This window comes from Lygodium microphyllum, chromosome 18 (assembly GCF_053477565.2).
Source record: "Lygodium microphyllum isolate KBCC chromosome 18, Lygodium_microphyllum_v1.1.10, whole genome shotgun sequence".
Classification (NCBI taxonomy): domain Eukaryota; kingdom Viridiplantae; phylum Streptophyta; class Polypodiopsida; order Schizaeales; family Lygodiaceae; genus Lygodium; species Lygodium microphyllum.
The window spans coordinates 139,895,756-139,918,262 of NC_141152.1; the positions used below are offsets into that span (position 1 = coordinate 139,895,756).

At 40.4% G+C, this 22,507-nt stretch overlaps 1 protein-coding gene across 3 annotated transcripts in view; it reads right to left on the reverse strand.

Moving 5' to 3' along the window:
* Positions 1–913: 913 nt before the first annotated feature.
* Positions 914–22,507, reverse strand: part of APC10 (anaphase promoting complex 10) — a 45,156-nt gene continuing 23,562 nt past the window's right edge. Inside the window, exons 4-8 of one of the 3 annotated variants that reach the window (XR_015694721.1) lie at positions 8,951–9,021; positions 2,298–2,399; positions 1,963–2,063; positions 1,783–1,874; positions 914–1,692 (exon numbers count right to left, since the gene is read on the reverse strand). Coding sequence is in view for 2 of the 3 variants with exons in the window: in XM_087699320.1 (XP_087555446.1) it covers positions 1,994–2,063; positions 2,298–2,399; positions 8,951–9,021 (243 nt within the window). In the remaining variant the exon portion in view is untranslated. Of the gene's footprint in view, positions 1,875–1,962; positions 2,064–2,297; positions 2,400–8,950; positions 9,022–22,507 lie in introns of all 3 variants that reach the window. The other 2 variants (XM_087699320.1, XM_087699321.1) reach the window with 2 other exon arrangements.

The following is a 22,507-nucleotide window of genomic DNA, read 5'->3' on the forward strand; positions in this document are numbered from 1 at the left end:
TTGCGAATACATGCTATTGTTGCTATTGTTGATAGCCAACAGCCTAAAAAGTATAGGGACTAAGCCATTGAGCATTTTCACATCTAAGAATATACTTTGGTTCACCAAGTAGAATCAACCATAGATCATGCAAGACCAAATTGTAATCTACCCTACAAGTAACTAATATATGAATACGAACCAATCACTTGCTCATTAGGCTTTGACAGATTCAATCACCTAGAAATGACAATAGTAGGGGGTTACTTTTAACATATTTCTGTAACATATATGCACGTGTGTGCAAAATGTGTTTTTGTGCAAGGGATAGGGATGGCCAAACACCCTTGGGTCTATTCTTACAACCTCTCATCCATACATATAGAGGAAGGAAATATATAATAAACCTACAATAACAAAGCACGTCTCATTGCTTGTTTAGTGTTGGTAGCCAAGTAGTTTGCTTGATTTGCAATTTGAACCTACAATAACAAAACACATGTCATTCCTTGTTGAAGGTTGGTGACAAATTAATTGAGCTGATCTGCGGATGACTTATCAATGAGGACTTCCTTGAGATAAGGAGATATACTTTGGCATCTAAAAGGTTTTCTTTGCACTGGCACATTCAACATTTTACTGAGTCCCCTTCACCAATGGATGGAAACACCCAATTTTCTTCAAATCTTGCACCCAGAAAATGATTGTGGGTTCCTTCATTTTAAGTATTAGGCACTTCTTTTGGACGTTACCTACCAAGATCCAAGTTCTTTTAGGTCATGTCCTTCATGCATATGCTCTTCATGCTCAAACAATATATTCTTGATAAGCACTATATTTGAGGAATTTGTAGGTATCTTTTCAACCATTACAAATTCAATAGTAGTTATTGACTTGTAACTTTGGCATGGGTGCATAGGGGTAAATGTAACTGTGGATGTGGGTTTTGTTGAGACGAAACAATATATACTTGTTAATATTTTGGGAGGCAGACATGTGATCATCTTAATGAAAGGACCGAACACATGTAGAGATGCATAAGAGGCAAAGCTAAGAGATGAAGCAAGTCAACAACGATGAAGTCCAGGATGGAGATAACAACAATACCCTACCTGATACGGGAAGCTTTGGATCCTAAGGCTAAAGATGTAGATAGACTTAATGTGTAACATATCCTAAGGCTAAAGTTGTAGAGAGACTTAATGTGCAATATACAACTCGACTTGTGTTCTTAAGTGACTCCCAAATCACGTGTGTTAGGCAAGATTTGTAACACTAGATGGAAAGAAAACATTAATTTCTACTCGATATAGCGACCCCAAAAACCAATTCATGTAGGAGCTTTATCTTATCGGTAAGCTGTATCGACATCAAACCCACCCTAACCAGCTGTCAAGCACATACCATATGCAGCCTCGCTCATAAATCAAAGACAGCCAATGCTCACATAAGACGGCATTCTAGCATAGAATTGTACCGGCTGGAACTCCAAAACATCAACAGGAGCTTTGTCACGCCCTTGAAAATGAAAGGCATGTTAGCTGTAAGACCAGCATTTCATGTGGATTTTGAGTAGCAAAACCAGTAGCTTCGGGAGCTTGCCTTATTTTTACAGACAGAGAAAAGAGTGCCAAGTGTGGGCCTTTTTTGAGGATTAAGGATGTGGGGGCGTGCGCGCGGTAGGCCCCCCATATGCATTTGAAAACAGGTGGTCTGCTAGTGTACCAGAGAACTGTATCAGTCACCTTTCTGGCGGACTTTCATTGTTATATCTCACAAAACCAGCAGTTGCATGCACTTTACCATCAATGCAAGTCCTCATGACCTGTAAAGTGCAGATGATGTCCTTGACACCATGCATGTTGTTTCAAAATAGACCAATCAACATTGTGCATCTGCCAGGAAAAGAAGTATGTCACAAAGCTCAGAAAGAAATGTCAACATGTAAGATACAGCTGTACAGGGTAAATTAACCCAGAATACCTAGACCATGCTTGCCTCCTCACTGGTCCTGCTACCTTATGGTGGAATACATAATGAAATCCAAGGAGGTAAACTGAAACTGTTGGCCAATAACTGGAGTCCTGCAAAAGCATTGGAAGTGAGAACTTCTCTCTCCAATTTCAAAATAAACAAGAGACAAGAAACTCGGTAGCAAAAGATAACAAGAATACGTTCATGAATGCTTTTGAAAAAGCCTGAATGATTTTAATGTTCACGTCCTTCAAAACCTACAGGTAAAGCTAGACAAGAGACCAAGAATGCCCATCACAACTTAGGAACCTTGTTTAGACTGAGTAAGGATATGATTCACTTACTGACGTGGACCGTATATTTTGATCTGGCGAATGTGTGTGTCTCGCCCATTTTGGTGATTGGAGAGAACAGCAAGTTGCACAAGGAAAGCACGAAGAAACTCCCTGCAATGGAAAATACATTTGTAACTGCAACTTTTAAGTCAGTTAAGCAATGCATCACAAAAAGATGTCACTAGTCTCAGAGGTCCAGCTAGTCATTTCCAGTCCCAGGAGGTGAGAGGTCATGCTCATATGCAGGTCTCAATACTGGTACAGCAGTCACACAAGACAGTATGTCTTTCATACAGCTTACAACAGACTGCAGTTCAGCAGCATCACACAGCAGGCATTGTCCTTTGGACCTCCTAACACTCGTGGCTTCTGTTCATCCTCTAGCCTATTTCTGCCCTTTCTATCCCTTGTATTTATACCTCAGCACTTGTGCTCAGCCACAGAGGCAGGTACACAAGAATGCTCGGCACCACATGAGTGCATGGTATTTTAATTTGCATTCGTACCTATTTTCAAAAAAAACATAAGATTTTGCATTTACAATCTTCTGTCTGTCTTCTTCCACTTCCCTGTATATTTAGTGCTGCCTGAATGAGTGACTTTGAGGGTTCGGAGTCCCCAGAATGTCACAATTTCTTAGTCTATTACATGGAGAATATATTATACTACATGCTTTCTTGGATCTTCTGACTGTTACAAGATTTGTAATCAGCTTAGTTTCTGTTTCATGTGAACGACCAGCAACCCTGAGTTGATTGAGCTAGCTTGATCTTATGTCCTGTTGTCACTTCACTACCTGATGCATCAATGATTTTGACTAATACCTACTTCTGACATGGCTGAATAAGCTGAGTTGATATGCTGGTAATGCCATTGTCACATGGAATAGGAAACGGGAACGGGAACCGAAACAGGAATGGGCATGATTTGGCTTCCCCTACCACTACGTAATAGCAGGGAATCAGCATACCACCATTCCTTGTGACTATGGGTAAAGCATCTACTCACATTGACATGAAGAAGTTAATTGTATTGGTGCGATAAAGGGGTCCTGTGCATGATGATGTGATGCCAAGCTACCTCAGAATTAGTGTGAAAAATAAGCTTGTACAATTGGTTAAATTTCTTAGGCCATTCTATAGCCCTAAAACAAATTCCAGTAAAAAAACAAATTGCCAATTTGGACAACTAGCCTGGAAAGTTCTAATAAAAGGGAACCATGGGCAGTGTCACACATCGTCCCATTATCTCCCATCCTTGCCAACTCCCCATCATCATCCTTTGCCTTCACCTTCTCATCACCATCATCATTGCTGCCTCCTTGCACTCTCCACACCTGCATTTTGGTCTAGGGTGCTGCTACCCTGCTCTTCACTAGCATGTTTGGATCCTCTTCTCCATTACCAACCTCCACACTGCTACATTTGGCATTTTCTCCATCATGAAATCCCTCACACAGCTCTGCTTTTCATCCGGTGCTTCCACCTAGATTAATGCCATCCATGTTATGGCCCTCCTCAATTTCCACTACTGCCAATTGTGAGGAAACACTAGGATTTGTAGAGTGAACAATGTTTACGACAACTCATGACCAACAAATGGACTCAAAACATAGCACTGAGAGTGAACAGCACAAAAACACAAAGAACGACCACATACAATTCATGACCTCGAGGATTGAAAGGTTGTCAAACATCCAATCTCCTCAACAATTCTTAAAAAAATACTGCAAGGGGCACTATAGTTGGGACCAATAGGTGTCATTGTATAGGAATACCAACAATCTACCTCCCATCTATCAGTTATCCTGATCTCTAATTTGGTGACATCATTAACTGCTTTCAATTTTCTAGGTTTCTACGACCCTTAGGGATTATTGAAGGCAAGTTTCAATAGCAATAGGAGGTGAGACATTGCAAAAGATGGCCATAGGCAATGTGCAACAGTCAGCACTGTTGCAGTAGCAGCAGAAAAGTCAACTGACTAGCAAGATGGCAAAGAAGGGGGCAAAAAGCTGGCAATGGAAAACAAGTAAACGCTATGATAGTGGTAGGTTTACAGATAGGGGGATGGCCACAAAATACTGACCCCTTTGGAGCTGTTGAAGAGCCCATTAAATTAGCCAAAAACTAGAAAACTTTAGGGCCAATTACGCGCCTTACCAGCCATCACCACCAAGAGCAGTATTCCAAGCCTCTAGAGTTGCATTTGCTACTCCTACATCTACTTGTCATCAAATTGGGCATCAAGCATTTGTAGTTCGCTCCACTCCAAAGCTTTCAAAGTACAACTCATTCCTCATCCATCCCTCAACCTACCTCCACAAGAGAAAAATGAATGTTGGACAGCCCTATGCTCTGTGAGCATCCATTGTATCACAGTAGCACACTCAATTTGTTCATCAAGTCTCATTCATTCCAATCTTTCCTTCCTCTTCATTTGTGCTTTTTTGAGCTCATTTATTAGTCTTGTTCATACAATATGGTTGCTCTACAAACCCTACTGTATTCTCACATGGTACCAAAGCATGTGCTCTTGCAAGATCTCTCAACTATTGTGAGCAATCAAACCAACTCACGAAGTAGCGATCACCTTCGAGCTTGAGCTGCTAGTTTCCCACCTCGTTACTCCCTCTCTCGAGATTCTATGCAAAACTAATCCACAATGTGAAGGACAGTGCTTCTTCTTCTAGAATTGGCTATTGATCACCATGGAGACCTAGATCATTACCAATATGTAAATATCAATAGAAGAGACTTTGGAACCAAAAGGACACATATGTGCATACCTTCCATTTCTCACAATATGATCTCGGTGCCCTATAGCCTCAATTCATGCCCCTTCCTCCCTTATCTCGCTTGCATTTAGGTCCTACATCGCATCCCTCTAGAAATTTAGGTCTAGATCTTACATTTGCATCTCCTTTTGAAACCAGCCTTCCTTCTCGGATAGAGTGGTAATACCTGATCAAGCACTTAATTACAGCAATAATAAAAGAGCATAATCTGAAACGCTCACTTTACCTTAACAATCTTGGACAATGGACACCCTATTGGCCCCAACACTAACACCCTTTGCAATATTTATTTAACTTGAATTGCCAATGGATTGTGTACAATCTGAGATTTCACAATCTCCTTTGCTGATCCAAAAGCCCCTTGCTATACAAACAATCAACAAGCAATTCGAGCTAATTACCCCTTGATTTTCACCCAAGACTTGCACTAATGGAATCACCAACTGGCCAAATGTTATCCCAATTCACAATGGATGAGCTGGCATATCTGAAATCTTTGGCAATTCCTTGAATTTTAAGTGTTGATTTCAGTGTACAATACCCTTGACTAATGGCACGAATTCCAAGGTGGCTGCTAACCTAATTTTTGCAAAAAATTAGGGTTTACAACAAAATACTCACTGCTATCCTTTTGGTTGAGATCTCCTCCAAATGGCTGAGAAATACTAAGATAGCAAACAAGAATAAGCTAAAGAAAGTGAGAGAATGCTAGAGAGAGAAATAAATCAAAGTTTCCTCGCAAGAAAACCCCTAAAAACGTTTGCTACCTGCTCTGATCAGCCAAAATGGTTGTCGCCTGCTACCTGGGAGCATAAACACCATTGTCGCTTGCTGCATGGGAGCACAAATACTATTGTCGCCTGCATTAATTCATGTTTCCAGCAGCCTCTAGTGCCATAAATGATGTCGCCTGCTTCTCTTCACCTTCCTGCAGCAGTTGGCTGCCTCTAGCAGGTGTCTATAGTCTCAAACTCTAATCAATAGCACCTCTCTCTCTCTCACAAGCAGCATACTCTTTGAATGAGCCTCTCCACTAGCCCCAAAAACGTTTTTCCTCAATTGCATGGGTATTTTTGCAAAGTGGCAGCCTTCTAATCTGACTTTCGAGCAATCTTCAGCCATTAAATTCATTTTCAGAATTGATTTATTTTGAAAATTAATTTCAGCCCTTCTAACCATGCCCAAAATTAAATGTGCCTACTATTGATAACTAAATTGGCTAGGCCATTTGCAAACCTCAAGTGGTCCCAACCTCAAGTTGACCCTTAGACTAGCATTAATTAATTAACCAATGCTAGTCCCTAGTGTCGCCACTGATACTTAATGGTCAAATAGTTGTCCTAGGGTCAAAATTGACACCAACTGACAACGAAAGCCCAACTTACATAGCTTATCACAACTTTTGCCTTTGACATCCACTATCTCCTCGCCGTCCTTGGCCATCAACCATGAAACAACTGCCATGTTCATCACATGTGCCTAGCAACCTTGCACATTTGATTATTAAATTAATCAAATGTTACTAGTAAGATTAAAGAATCTCAAAAATTTCACGTCCCCATGACACCTTTCCTAGGTTCTTTTTCTTTCCCTTACGCTAGTTTCGATCCTCTTTCAAGTTTTAGGCCCTCTTAGCTACTTTTTACTCTCCTCAAGAGCATAGCACTATGCAACCCAGTGCTTCAATCTCAGGAATGAAACCCTTGCACAATGCACCTCCCATCTATTCACAAGTGAATACCACTCTGCCTTTTGGTGCTACCGTGTTGGAAATCCCACTTATGCACTCTATACCTTTATCCCATGTCACTCAATCACATGGATATCCCTCTCGTGCTTTTGGTGTGTCATCCTATTATCCTTTAGTTACATAATCACATAGATATCCTTCTCATGCTTTTAGTGTGTCATCCTCTTATCCTTTGGCTACTCAACTAGTGTCCACACCTGTCTAGCAAACATTTATGCACCACCATTGGATCCTCCATGTTACTTCCATAAGAACTTAGTTGTGGTTTTGTTGTCACTCTTTCTTATGGCTCAACGTTTTTATGGTTTGGGAGGCCACAATTGTAGGCCATTTCCACTAGGGAGGATCTTGCAAGAACCCTCTTTGAGGAAATGTATGATTGTGTGGATTCGGATCTCCTTTAGGGCATTTGTTGTAGATAGCTTTTCTCCCTCCTAAAATTGTAACTTTTAGTTTCAACTCAACATGCGGTCTCATTACAACATCCGTCTTGGTGATTTGCAAAGTGGCACCATAATTTCTTTTTGAAATGTACATAGGTGCCTAATTACTGCCCGTGAGAATGTTACCCTTAACCTTAGGTTTCAACTAGTAACTATAATGCTCATGAGAAAGGCTTCATATACATGTTTGCATATTAGCCTTTATTTCCTACTACCTTCCAAATTCCAGAATGTGTGCCCTCATATGCATGTATACTATCCCTATAGTAATCTTTATTGCCTATTTCCAACAACTATCATTACAACAGTGAACAGTGTGTCCTAGCCTACATAATCTTATCATTAGTGTTCGAAATGATTTGTTAGCCTACAGCACACCAATCTCTTGTATCAATCCTTCATTTATTTCATTACCTTCCATCACAACATAGTTTGTTCCACATGAAAAAAGGAGGAGTTTTTGTACAATAAAAATACTTAGACAGTTCACATTCGCCTCACTACGACTTTTAGCTAGCAAAACCCTTGACCTTAGGTTTATCACACCACTTCACCACCACTTGAGCTAGGAGATCTCCAATTCTTATGCTTCAAAGCATGATTGATTTGCTCCAAACGGCAGCTTGATATAAAGTGTTTGGCACCACTAGGGGCTTTAATAGGTAAAAACTTGCTATCAAACAGTGGGAGAAAAATCATTCACTGTGTTTATTCAAGATGGTTATTTGATCTTGCATACATATTTGATCAGTCAAAATATGTGAATTGGGTTCATAGCAGTCATAAACACTGCTAGTACAGCACCCAGATCACCTGAAATCTAGAGGATGTTGTTTGTTCCTTGGTACCAAAGGAATTGTGCAGTAACGGACCCAAGCAAAAAACAATACTGTACAGCCACGAACAACCCGTGAGGAAAATAAACAATCTACCCTGTGCAAAACAGAGGCAGCCCAATATTGGCCTATCAATACTGAAAATGATCTAAACTAGGTCAGCCACCCTGTAGTACATGCCCCCCATGCACAATTACACTGCAGATGCTTGCCACTAACGTTCAAAAACAGCAAACTGCTTCCTTGTATCCAATTTATGTAATTCTCTATGGTGCTTGCTATTCACAGTACCGGGCCAAGCCTTTCCAAACACTGACCCTTCATCCCATGTCTTTATTTTTCTTGTTCTCGAGGGATGCTCAACTTCTATTGGTTTGTTCACTTAGCTAACAACCTCCACAAGCCAACCAAGGGGCAATTTTGCAACGCCCTTCTCTTTCACACACATGTATTGAGCATGCTCATGCCAGCATATCGATCTGCTTTGGTCTACTGCAACGCCCTTCTCTTCAATGCGCATATATTAAACTTGCTCATGCCAGCATATCGATCCTTTTGATCTAGTGACTAATCCAACATGAAATAATAATCCAGCAATACACACACAAGCATTTCATGCATCTTATTCCCCCTTAGATAACCTCATTACAGCCAGCTAAACAACATGCTTAACCTTCAACAGCAAACATCTTGCCAGACCAGATCCAAGAAACCTGTTTGGACATTAGTAAATAAACTTTGAAAGGGATGCAGACTCACATAAGCAAGCTTACATAATTTGGGGCAAATTGTAACAAGACATAAACATCATTGGTAGAGAGCAACAGATGACTTACGTAGAATCATTCGGGCACAATGATACACGAACCCAGCCAACAGGTTCCATTAAATCAACCTGCTTTATCTCCTGGAACATTCAGAAACATCTTATACAAACATCAAGTGAAACAAAATTTTGTTAAAGATTATTATTAAGTGCAATTACATATCAACTATTTGGAAACAGCCCATAACTGAAGCTGTGCCCAAATAAAATTCACACCACAAAAACAACCCAAAGGCGTCTAAGGAGCTTTGAAATTCCAGACATCAACCTAATTTGTATAGAACTCTATCCTCACAGAAGGCACAATACCTTAAAAATTGGTTATTAATGGTGCAATTTCTTGGCTTCCTGCAAGGATGTGGTTGTGAATCTCCTCAATGTAAAGAAACCTTCTCCTAGAAGAAGAGAAGGTGTCAAAATGCATCGATTTGGACCTCCAAGGCTTTAAATGGAAAGCAAAGACTAAAATGTAGAGTATCAAAACACTTGTTCAATCTCTTGAAAAACATCACTCAAATGCCCGCTTCCAAGTGCCCAATGTTGTAAGGTCCTCAAATGAGGAGAAGCACTAAGCATTGCAAAGGTTCCAAGTTCAAACACTCGAATCATCTAGCCTTGTAGAACAAAAGGTTATGAGATGGTCTATGTGGACTTGACTATTGCACAAACTAGGCAAGAGTTAATGAGGTAGTGGAGTACACACCCAAGGCACTTTGCATTGGGTAGCAACTAATCAAGTGCACCAACTTCATGGGCTAACCCCAAGTTGAGGGTCCATGGGCTCCAGCAAACCCCCTAGCGAGGTTTTGTTTGGTGTTAGTAAATTAGTTGGCTCATGAGTGAGTCTATGCATGTGTATTTGTGGGTTATTTTAGGCATTTTTCCAATGCCTATTTTTGTGGTTCCCAACATTTTCTAGCTAGCTAACTTTATTTTTTGGCCATCATGATGCTCAACAACCTAATGCATTTTAGGCATCGTATTTTAACTATTTATTTGTGGACTCCCTCCTCCTCAGTTATTCATCACTCAAAGTCTTCTAGAGCAAGTCTTGCTAGAGAGAGAGAGAAAGAGAGAGAGAGAGAGTTGGTGTCAATGCCCACACAACTGGTGACTCACTATTGTATGCAAGTGTCTCATGTTTCATAAATGGATTCCATTTCTCGGCATATTTGCAAGTTCTCTCTTTGCATAGTTTCTCTACTCTTGTGAGTTTTCTTCTCTCTCGTGTCGTGTAGTCTAACACCGCGGTCTTTGATTTGAAAGCCCTTTTTGAAGAAGTAGAAACAACAAGAGGGCAAGCTGACTTCGAAGACATCTTCACCCCGTCATGATGCTCCTAAATCTAGCACATCAAGAAACAAGATGAAGTGGGCTTCACAACTTGCTTCTCCCACTTCTAACATGGTTGGAGAGACTTCTGACTACCATGGAATCCATACACCAGACAAGATCTCACAAGCCAAATACAATCTCATCCTCATGTATCGATCAAAACAATAGATTGAAGGTAAATTTGAGTCCTCTCCTTTAGATTCAATGCACCAGTCTAATGATTTTGCAAGAAGGACGGAAGCTCCACAAAGGACTTGGCCGTCCTAATGTGGAAACTAGCATGGAGTACAAACCTTTCATCTCTCTACCACCTTCATTTCTATCTCTACCTCTTTCATCTCTTCCATACACATCTCCACTTTCATTCACTCCTATATCAAGTACGCCATCCATTACCGAGTGTGGATCAGTTGGTACCACAGTTTGCCTCCATGGCATTATCTATATACCCTAGCCGACAGTTGGACAAGGCTTACATGTCCCGGGGCCTCCACCTCCACTGGCACTTTATGGAAACATTCATGTTACAATGCCTCCACATCAATCAACACCCATTGGACACTTTCAACCTATTTCTGCCTACCCACCTCCTACTTATCCACGTCCACCACCTCCTTATTATCCATCTTATTTTCCTTATCCAACACCTCATGGTTCTTCCTCCTCATCAACCAAACATACCTTTAATTACAAGACTCGTTTTAACAAATCAAACTTCACTACTAGATCAAACGTAATGAGACATGTCCATCACTCAAAACCTATGGGATATTGTGCAAGGTTGAAACCCCAGCCTGATCTCGCACTTGTTCCATACGAGGTTGTCCGCTCATGGAAGGCTAGAAATACCTCAGCTATTGTTGAGCTGATGAAATCTACCATGGGGGCTCCTGAGTCCTCAGATGATCAAGCGGCATTATTTGTTAACAAGCTACCGAGAAAATACTTCCATTTTGTGCAACAAGCAAGCCCACTATGCCCATATTCTATAAATTTGAGTGTTAGCTACTATGTTACACTCAACTGTTTGATCAATTTCATAGTTTAACTTCTACAAAGGGGGCTCTCGTTGCTTCTTCTCAAAATGGGCAGCAAGGAAGGGATAAACAAAATCAAAACTCCAATCAAACTCAAAACCAAAACCAAAATCAAAATCAAAATCAATCTAATTAGACCCAAGGCAACTCTCAATCATCTCTAAGACCCAGATGGCAAAATGTACCTAAGAAAAATCAGTAATGTCAACATTGTTAGAAGGCTAGCCACTTCGACAACGAGTGTCGATCAAAGGTAAGAGGCACAACACCAAAAGCTAAGACTTAGAACCCTACCCCTCAATCGAGCAACCTCCAACAGGGAAGGCAAGGTGGTAACAACCCTCAGCAAGGATAGCGGCGAGGCCAACCCCCACTACCATAAGTCAGCCATCACAATCAACATAATTCTCAACGCCAAATGTCATGTTCAATTAATCTATAGAGGCCCACATCGTCTCCATAGAGACATTTGTATAAAAACATGGCCTGAGGCGGAAGCTATGGAGGTTGGAAGAGAAAGAGTGAGTTCATAAAGACACTGACATGATTGACTGTTACACAAGTGAATTAGGTTACAAGATGGAAGATTGGACTCATAAACACAATCTTGTGTATAGACTAACAATGACACAGAGACTTTACCGAAGGACAAAAGTACTATGACATTGCATTAGAAAAGAGAGCAAGTACAATGCTTTATAGAAAACTGGATGGTAGCACTTCTCCTACTGTGCTTATGGGATTCTAGTCCTGAGCCCTCATTGCTCCTTCCAAAGAGACTGAAGTATGTGTGATTGCAAGCATCTCAACACCCCTCTTCAATCACAACCAAAAGTACAAAGTGTGTAGAGGCTTAGTGAGAGCAACACCTGCAAAGTGTGGGCACCCCATAGACATGGCAAAACACCAAAGATTGTCGCAGAAAAGGTTAACTGTGGATACCACAAACATGGTGGATATCCAAAGGCTGTAACACGAGCCTCACAAAGTGTACAAAGAGTGTAGTACAAGGCTATATGAGAAGTTTACAAGTTTATGTCTGAAGCATTAGGGCTAAGCAATACAAGGCTAAAAAAGTCTATCCGAATAGAAGGACTGATGAGGTTTGTCCTTCTCCTGGTGGTCTTCTTATTCTTCTCCTCCTCCTTCTTCTTCTTCTTCTTTTGCTCCATGTTCTTTTTCTTCTTTAATAACAACTAGATAAGCCTTTTGGACCTCTTTCTGGCGTTGCAGAACTTCTCGTTGTGTCTGGTCCTTTTACAAAAGTCACAGAAAAGCTGGTCCTTCTTGCCTTTGTACCAGTTGTCAACATATAATGCTTGTTCATCTCTAGAGGTGCTTGGTTTTTCCTTAGTTTTTAGCTTCTTTTCCTACTCTTAACAATGATGCATGGATATCAACAAGCTCAAAATTTGGCATATTGATTAGAGTTGTTGACACGTCATTATATTGAAGAGACAAACTTTTAAGCAGAACACCAATGCAAACATCTTCTTCCGTTTTAATGTTGATTCTTGCAAGCTGGGTTAGAAGTCCTTCCATGTAATTTAGATGTGTGGCTAGTGATGTGCTGGACTTCATTTCAAGCTTGAAAAATTCAACCAAAAGACCATATTTTAATGACTTAGACTGTGCACCAAACAAAGTATCAAGTCTCTTCCATGTATCCTGGTAAGTATCACAGTTATCCACATGGTAGATATAGCTGTCATCTAGCTTCAGTTTGATAATGGCCTGAGCCTTATCATCATTCTTTTGCCAAGTAACTACAAGATCCGCATTACGAGACTTCTTCTCTTTGCCACTAGTAATGGTCCAAAGGCCCTTCTTCATTAGGATGAGCTTAATGCGACGGGTGTCCAGGTGTGAAACCCGACCCCTTTAAGCGAACTATTGGAGAGTCCTTGCCCATGCTGAAGTTGGAGGATCAGTAGCAAATCTGTCTTCAAAATTCTCAGATTTCAGCAATAGAAGACTTGATCTTGAGTATACTTCATAAGCACAAGTGCCAAAAGACACTAGATGAATAGTAACAAGAGATACTGATGCTTGTATCTCGAAGCTTGAGACATTCAGAACCTCCCCTCCTTGATTTGATGCTGAACAAAGTACTGGACAACTTCAGATTCAGTGGATCAGAGTGGCACATGCTTGGTTTGAGTGTCATGAGAGAGAAAATAATGGAAAGATGAAGCTTTGAGTTCTTGGCTATGGCAATCACAGTTAGGGTTTACAGGGCAGCTTGGTTTTTCATAGATTGCAAAAGTTGTAGTGTATCATTTCCAAAATATTTTTTATAGAAATGAAGCTTACTTCATGGGCTATCAATGCCCTATGATGACGGTCAACATCACATTGCATGGAGAGAGATCAGGGCGTACGATCAGCACAAGCACAATTCTCGACAGCGTGATGAAATTTCAGCAATGTTGAAGCATATAATGGCCAATGTTGCACTCTTAGGTGCCAAGAACCAGTGCCGTGGGTAGAGAAACAAGTCCCCAGAAGGAATCATGAGCTGATATGAGCTAGATGTGGAGATATAAGAGCTCCAAGCAAGGTTGGTACTGCCTAGCTATGGCTGCCATGGAAGGTTGGTGAAGATAGAGTAAGAAAATGAACTCATTGGTTGGTGGACTTGAGCTGATGAGCAGAGTTGGAGAGAGGTTGGAAGGGAGGTTTACTGATCTGAATTGATGTATGCCATGCTCACCATAGCTCTGATACCATGTAAAAACATGGCTTGAGGTGGAAGCTATGGAGGTTGGAAGAGAAAGAGTGAGTTCACGAAGACACTGACATAATTGACTGTTACACAAGTGAATTAGGTTCCAAGATGGAAGCTTGGACTCATAAACACAATCTTGTGTATAGACTGACAATGACACAGAGACTTTACTGAAGGAAAAAAGTACTATGACATTGCATTAGAAAAGAGAGCGAGTATAATGCTTTATAGGAAACTTGATGGTAGCACTTCTCCTACTGTGCTTATGGGATTCTAGTCCTGAGCCCTCATTGCTCCTTCCAAAGAGACTGAAGTAGGTGTGATTGCAAACATCTCAACAATTTGAGGATGTGAGTCTCATTCACATTTGTAAGTTGCACCCTAATAAAGTGACTGCAGAAACCCACCCGTCACAGTCGAGTACTTAAGCTACTCTTTGGATTGTGGACAATGGAGCTTCTCATCATATAACCCCCATAGAGGACATTTTCATCTCTTAAGTAGATGTAATCGAGAGAGTCCGAGTTGGAAACAACTTGCTTAAATGGTGCACTATACTTTTTTTTTATTGAGGATGATCATTCTAGATACATGTGGATGTACTTTCTCAAGCATAAGTCCATAAGTCCAATGCCTTTACATATTTCTCTGCTTCAATGCTGCTGATACATAGCCAAACTTATTGTCGTATAGGATGCATGAGGAGTGACAACAGGGGCGAGTTCACCTCCCACAATTTTTCCGAGTTTCTACAAGAACATAGAATTTCCCGCCAACTTACCTCTACCAATTCCCCTTCACAAAATGGAGTCATAGAGCATAGAAACCAAACCATCATGGCCATGGCACGCTCTAAATTGTTCACAACAAAGCTCTCCAAGTGCCTTTGAGTCAAGGCTATTAACACTTTGGTGTATATTCTTAACCGATACTCGACTACAACTATCCCTCAAAGAACTCTGTATGAGGCATTTTTGGGCTCTCAACTTGTAGTTTCCTACATTCGTGTCTTTGAAAGTTGTGCCTACACGCACACCCCCTAATGATAAGATAGATAATCTCATTCCTCAAGCCTATCTCTTGATCTTTGTAGAATACTTCTCCAAAGTAAAAGCCTATTGTCTATTCAATCTTAGATAAACAAGGTGATCATTATTAGGACAGATGTAGTGTTTGATGAGAGGGATATTGTGCAGTTTTTTTGCACCAGACTCCGAGCCATTTCCTCCCATTATTCCCTCAAAGATCGTGTCTTCTTAGCCATGTCTACTATCCACTTCTAACCCACCCGCAAATTCTTATGCTCCCAAGTCCCCTTCGGGAGACCCATTACCTCACTGCTATATCAACAAACCATGCAAGATTCGGGGATCCTTCCACTAGATTCCACTCCAGAGGGCCCTAGAAGATCTACCTGGCTTGCACCTCAAGCATCATATACATTGTTGTTTACAGCTAATTAGATAGTATATTCTAAGCTGGATAGTTAGCAAGAGGTTCTTCAACACCCTCAATGAGAGGCGAGAGACCATGGAGAAAGAGCTAGAGAGTATTGATCGAAATGAGACTTTGACTTTGGTGGATCATCTGAGTCACAAGAAAGTCACCCGAACATTGGATTTTGAGAACTAAGCTAAAGGCTAATAGGACTTTAGACAAGTACAAGGCTCGCCTTGTGGTACAAGGGTTTAGATAGAAACAACGCATTGACTATGAAGAAACCTTTACTCCTACTGTGTAGTTGACATCATTTCATCTGTCGATTGTGCTCGCCGCTCACTTCAATTGGTTGATCTATCATATGGATGTCAAAAGTGCCTTTTTGAACAATTACCTGAAGGATGAAGCCTCTGTGGAGGAGCGACCACCAGAATTTTCTTCTATTGATTAGAAAGATAAGAGCTTTTACTTGTAGAAAGCTCTTTATAGACTAAAGCAAGCACCGCAATCTTGGTTCCAGAGAATAGATGAGTTCCTTCTAACTCACAGATACCATTGCATCCCTTATAACCCGATCTTACATGTCCACATCACTTCAAAGAGGGTCAACTATATCCTACTATACACAGATGATTTATTTACTTATCCCTAACTTATACTCTACTACCATAGCAAAAATTAAGGCTCGACTTTGTGCTACTTCTGAGATAAGAAACCTTGGTTTCTTGTCTTAAGTTTTGGGGATGGAGGTAGTTCAATCTAGGAAAAGTATTTTTGGGTCACAACAAAAGTACGCTCTTCAATTAGTGAACTAGATCAGACAACCTATGGCCATGCCTCTTGATCCCACTGTTCATCTTTCTAAGGATACCCTCGGTCAACCCTTCAACGAGCACACCTGTAGATCTATGGTAGGGAAACTTCTTTGGTTCATTCACTAGGTTAGATTTAGCTTACTCACTTAGTTTGCTTAGTCAATATTTCACTACAACTAAGATGTCACATTGGATTGCATGTCTTCATATTTTGAGATATTCGCGGTGTGTTTATTCTTATGGTCTGACTTATGGTTCCAGTTTATGTTTGCAAGGATACGCTATGCTCCCCTACTTCTTTAGATTGATGGGAAGAAAGTGCTTCCCTCCACCTTTCCCTTCCAATTTGAGAGGGGTCGGCTTTCTTCTCTTGGTGATGACAAGATGTTGTTTCTAGTTTCTTTTTCAAACATTACCTATATTGTACTTTGTATCTTCATCTGCATTATCAAGATGACATGATAGTAAAAGGGCACTTGGGTAAGTGAGCAATTTCCTTGCAAGAGCACTATCCAAGTGGCATCATTGGGTAGTATTCTGCATGAGCATGATCACACCTACATTGCCTCTTGCATAACTCCAGTGCATTGGCATTTTATTCTCATAAATATGCATCTATACACATTTATCCCTTTTCAATCTTTTTAAGTGGTCAACTTTGGATCCACAATATTTATGGCATTGCACATGGCAATGTCCAAGGAAATCTCCCTTGCTTACTTAGCTTCGCTAGCTTGCTTTTCGCACATCTTTTTACCGCTTCACATATCCCCCATATTTATATCACCCCACCTTTAGCCCATTCCTTAGTGATCTACATCCAGTAGTTGTAGGGATAGCTTGCTTATTCTATGAAGGTCTTGGATCTAAGCATTTCTTAGTCTCTTGTCAGTTACTTAATCGACCACAACACATAATTTTATACAAACACTTCATACACATACAAAAAAAACCCCAAAAAAGTCCATTGTGGTTCCATCCACCTTTGCACGACTTCGTAGACCACTGGGCAGCCAATGTGCACCCTTTGTCCAATACCCTAGCCTTTCTAGGGTGACCACTTGGACTCCCTTCGTAAGATAACCATCGTCTCTATAGTCTTGGTAAACCATTGGACAGTCAATATACACCCTCTGTTCAATGCCCTAGCTGCTTTGGGGTGGGATGCCATGGGGTAAAACAAAAACACACAAAACTTTTGGTTAGCCTTCCTTTCTAGCTCAATTTTTGGGCCTAAAGGGGAGTGTTGAGCTAAAATATGCATTACATATCCATCAGCCTCTTGAACAGCCCCACAAATGCTTCATTAATGAGAAACCATAAAATGGAGAGGAGTTCAAGAGAGTTAAAACAGGGAAAGGTTCAAGGTCTCGAAACTTTCATAAATAGACAAGCTACCCTCCCTTCAACCCAATCTCGTTTTTGCATGTTTCAAGCCCTCTAGCTTCGCTATCCACACCCCATTCGCAGAGGACATCTTAGCTAAAGCTGCTTATCAATGTCTACTACTCTTTAGTATATGTTTCCAACCTTCTCCGTGTAGTCTACACCCTTCATTGTCATGAACAGCCAGGTGGACCTCTCTTGCTGCAGCTTATCGCCACCCTACTTTCCATCATCATCTAGAGTCTGTTGCTCCCAATTGCTGCCTAGGCCATTGCCACCATCCTACTACTATTGCCGCCGCTTGACAATCATACACTCCCTAGAGACTGCATTTAACAAATTTCACACTCTTCTCCCTATCCAAAACTAATTTGGCACCACTATGTGCTACATTTGCTAGGTGTCCGACATCTGGAGGTTGCCCTGATGCATATGGAGATCCATCAAGAGTATGACACAGTCTTCAGCTCATTACCTCTATGTTGGTCCTCAAGACACGAGAGGTCGAGGTACAATTTTCATTCCCTACACAGTTTGTTTGCTGCATGAGCATCATATTATATTTATTCATTCATTCAAATGTTCATTGTGTTCATTGACCCTAAGTTATCCTAACCCTAATTGTGTCCTCTTGAGTTTATGCTTTGTTGTACACTTTCATTATGTTTCTGCATTAGGGTATTTCTTTACATCACACGTGCACAAAACATATTCAAATTCAATATCAATATGTGCAGAAGCTCATTGTAGATGGAGTTGTAAAGTTGGAATATTGTTCTAGCAATGATAATTGTGCTAATATCTTTATCAATGCTCTAATGATTCATCGGCAAGCTCAACATCTTCTTTGACTTTGCATTGGGCTAAACAAGTAGTTCACGTTCAAGTAGACATTGAGAGGGAGTATTGAAGGTTTCTTAATTGCCCACCTCTCAATTAATCGCCTATTCTTAAAGCACAAAATGCAAGGCTCCTAAATAAGGAGAAGCCATAATGGGACATTGGTAGGCTTCTTAGTTTAGGCATTGGAAGGAATCTATCCTTGTACACTAAATGGTTATGAGATGTTGATTTCATCATCGAGTCAAGAGTATAGTTATGGGGTTTCGAGAATGAGGAAACAAAAATAGAAACAAACAGAAATGGTAAAATATTGGGGTTTCAAGGGGTTTCTAGTAATAGAAAATGAGAAAGACAAACAAAACAGTGACAAAAATGGAAACTAGATCATCGAACCAAAAAAAAAACATGGAGTTTTGAGGTGTTTCCAGTTACCATGGTTGGGTAAAAAAGAGTTAATGAAGGTAGTAGAGTACAGAACTTGCCTTGCGCTCACTTACTATGTTAGGCTTGCTCCTTTGTCACCTTGCAATCCCTCACACTCTTATCCTCACTTGGTGGTGTTGGCGGAGTATGGCGTTTGTGTTTGCAACACGTGGTCAACTTTGCCTTGTGGTTAAGCCTCAATGCAAGTGTGTCCCCTTTGTGATCACAATGATTCTAATGCGAATTGTTTCCTTTTGTGTTGTTATGTGCATTCAATAAGAGAAGATTATATGTGTTCATTTCCTTGATATTGTTGTCCAAGCATTTTCTTTTTGTTTGATCTTTAAGATTGGCATGATTCTGTCTTGTTGTGCAAACTAATGTATATTTACTATTCTCATCTTCGATTCATTCATGATCTAGATTACACTCCTATTATTGAAAGATTCGTTGGTTTGACATATCTCATGGAGCTTAAGCTAAATTTTCATGATCCCATTTATGCTCCCCTCATTAAGAGATCCTTTATTCTAGCATATCTTACGTAGCTTTAGCTAGCTGCTTTGATGCTTGATAGATAATACTACCTTACCAAACACGGTGTTGACTTCCTTTGGACTTCAAACAAGCCTCTACTTCCATCATCATGCAACAAAATAATGGTCACACTAGTGATGATGAAGAGTAGCTATGGTGTGACTTGGTGTCACTTCAAAAGAAACCTAAATGCAAAGAATCTCTTGTTGATACAAGTAGTGGCAATTGTGGTTCTATGTGTGACCAAAGTACGAGAACGCACATTGTTCTCTATCTTGGTTCACTTGGCATCTACCATTGACTCTGTCATGAGGACATGTATTTTTGAAACCTCACTTAACATGTGGATTAACTTTTAATCACATGATTAAGTAAATGATGCATATGTGAGGTGCAACTAGGATTAGAGTAAATTTACGAGCTTGGGACCTGAGGAAATCACGAGATGTCAAAGGCAAAAGTTGCTATAAGTAATCCCGCACAAGTACTTGGTGGTATATGGGGCCAGTTATTGGCCTAGATCATTAATTTGGCCATAAGTGTCCATTGGTGACACTAGAGAAGTGGTGTTTAATGATACTTAATACCCATCTAATGGTCAAAGATGGCATAGAGACACTCAGGAATGGAAGTTGCCTAGCCAATTTAAATATTGGCCAGTGATATTATTTTTTAGGGCACCGAAATAATTATTAGATTAATTTTTAGTATTTAAAGACTGAAAATTAATATTTAATTATAGCTAATGCTAAAAAAACCATTTGGGAAGGCTGCCACTTGTGTCAAAAATGACCATGCAAGTTTGAAAAACGTCTTTAGAGGTTAGAGAGAGACATTTTTAGTGTATTTAGCCTATAAGAGAGAGAGAGAAGATGTTCCTGGTCTAATTTGTAGCCATTGGAGAACCTTCTGAGGCAATCAAGGGCTAGAAAAGACCAATCAACAGTAGGTGATAGTATCTACAAGCTGTTGAGATGGGGCAGCAACACTAAATGACTGATTTTCTTCAGTTATTTGCATCTACAAGCTGTTCAGACAAGGCAAAAACGAATGACTGATTTTCTTCAGTTTTTTGCGAAGGAACTCTAAATTTTCTCTCCCTGCAACTTTCTCTCTCTTATCCCAGTCATTTCACAGCCTTGCTCTGAAGATCTCAACATTTGGACCCTTCGAGGCTGAGAAATTGCAAATTTCTCTACTGTAAACACTAATTTACAGTAAAAATTAGGGTTTAGTAGAAACCTCGAGAAGCATGCCAGAAATTGGAAGCTCCAAGACTTGGATTCAACAAGGCTAAAGGTGAAGTTCAGCTAAATTCAAGTGGAGGACTAGCTAGTCATTGAATTTGGGGCATTTCCATCGTCCATGAAGTGGGTGAAGGCCAATCAAGTGTCTGAATCAAGGGGCAAATCAGATGAAAGACTTGCTGGTCACTTTGGACAGCAAGGAAAGTTTGGATTGCGAAGGGGATCAGAAAAATCCCATTGTAAATCAACTATTTCTTCAATAAAGCTAAAGAAATACCGAAAGGGGCACCAATTTTGGAGCCAATCGAATGTGCATTGTCCAAGATCAGTAGGTAAATTTGTATTTTCAGATTTGCATTTATTGTTTGTTGCTATACTTAAGTTGTAATCAAGGATTTACCACCCACGGAAGGAAGGCTGGTTTCTTGGCGTTCTTCTTTTTCTTTTTCTCATTCTCATTCTCATTCTCATTCTTCTCTTTCTCTATCTTTACTTCCTCTTTTTAGCCTTCTTCGCCTAGGTCTATATTTTGCTCCTCATCTTCCTTATCATTCTTGCCTAAGTCTAAGTCAACTTCTATCTCTTCTTCATTGGCCTTCATACCTTGATCTACCTTTTCTTGCTCTTTTTGTTCTAGCCTATCTTCTTCATTTTGCTTCCTAGCTCTCCACACTCGTTCTTCTAACTTGGCTCCTTCACCTCTTTCTACTTAATCTTTTTCCGAACTTTCTTCCTCTTGTTTCTTCTTCTTCTACTTGTTTCTACACATCTTGCGCTAGCTTATCTTCCTCTTCTAACTTCTTCCTAGTTAACTCTACTCCCTCTTCGATCTCTTTTCTTGTCTCATCTTTTTCTTGATCTTCTCTATGACTCCATCCATCTAATAAATCTTTTTCTTTCTCTTTCCTATCATCTTCTTCTATCTCATCTCATATTTTCATGATTCTCTCCTTCAACTCTCATCCTAGCCTATCATCATTGAACTTTGTGGGTTTGGTTGGTTGTTGGAGTTGGGGTTGTGGAGGTCGATGTCAAGGTGTTCCAAGATCTAGGCTAAGCTTCTCCTCGTCCTTCTCTTCTTCCTTGGGTTGTTGGGGTAGAGGTGTTTCAAGATCTAGACTGAGCTCATCCTCTCTCTTTTCTTCTTCTTTATCTTCTAACTCTTCATTTTTCTCTTTTCCTTCACCTATCTCATCATCTAAAGTAGAAGTGTTGGTTCCATGTAGCAGATGCCCTACCCAAGGTGCTTTCACCCTTCCATTCTCATCTCCTAAGTCTATCTCCTCATCTACTTCTTCATCATCCTCTTCTTCAAAGGCATCTCATGTCTCACAAGAGGGTGTCAACCTACCTCAGCCTCAATCTCAATGGGTGGAGGTATTCCAATATCAAGATCGAGCTTATCTTCCCCCTTCTCAAACTCCATTTCTTCTAACACCGGTTCTTCTTTCAACTGGGCTGCAACCTGTGAGTGCAAGGGTTCATCCTTCTGACATGTCCACCTATCTTCATCTTCTTTCTTATATCCTAACTCCATCATAATATTTTCTACCTTTGAACACACATCCATTCTCCATCCTTCTCCCTTCACATAATACTCTATCACTTCTTCCTCCTCTTGACTTCCCTTAGCTCGGCATTCTTCAAGATAGGGATAGTCAGTGTAGAGGTCATCTCTTCTGGGTGGCAGTCAATGGGAAAATCTTCATGGTAGTAATATCAATCTTCTTCAAGGGGATATTCGTTGTAGAGGTATTGGCCTTCAAGGTAGCCTTC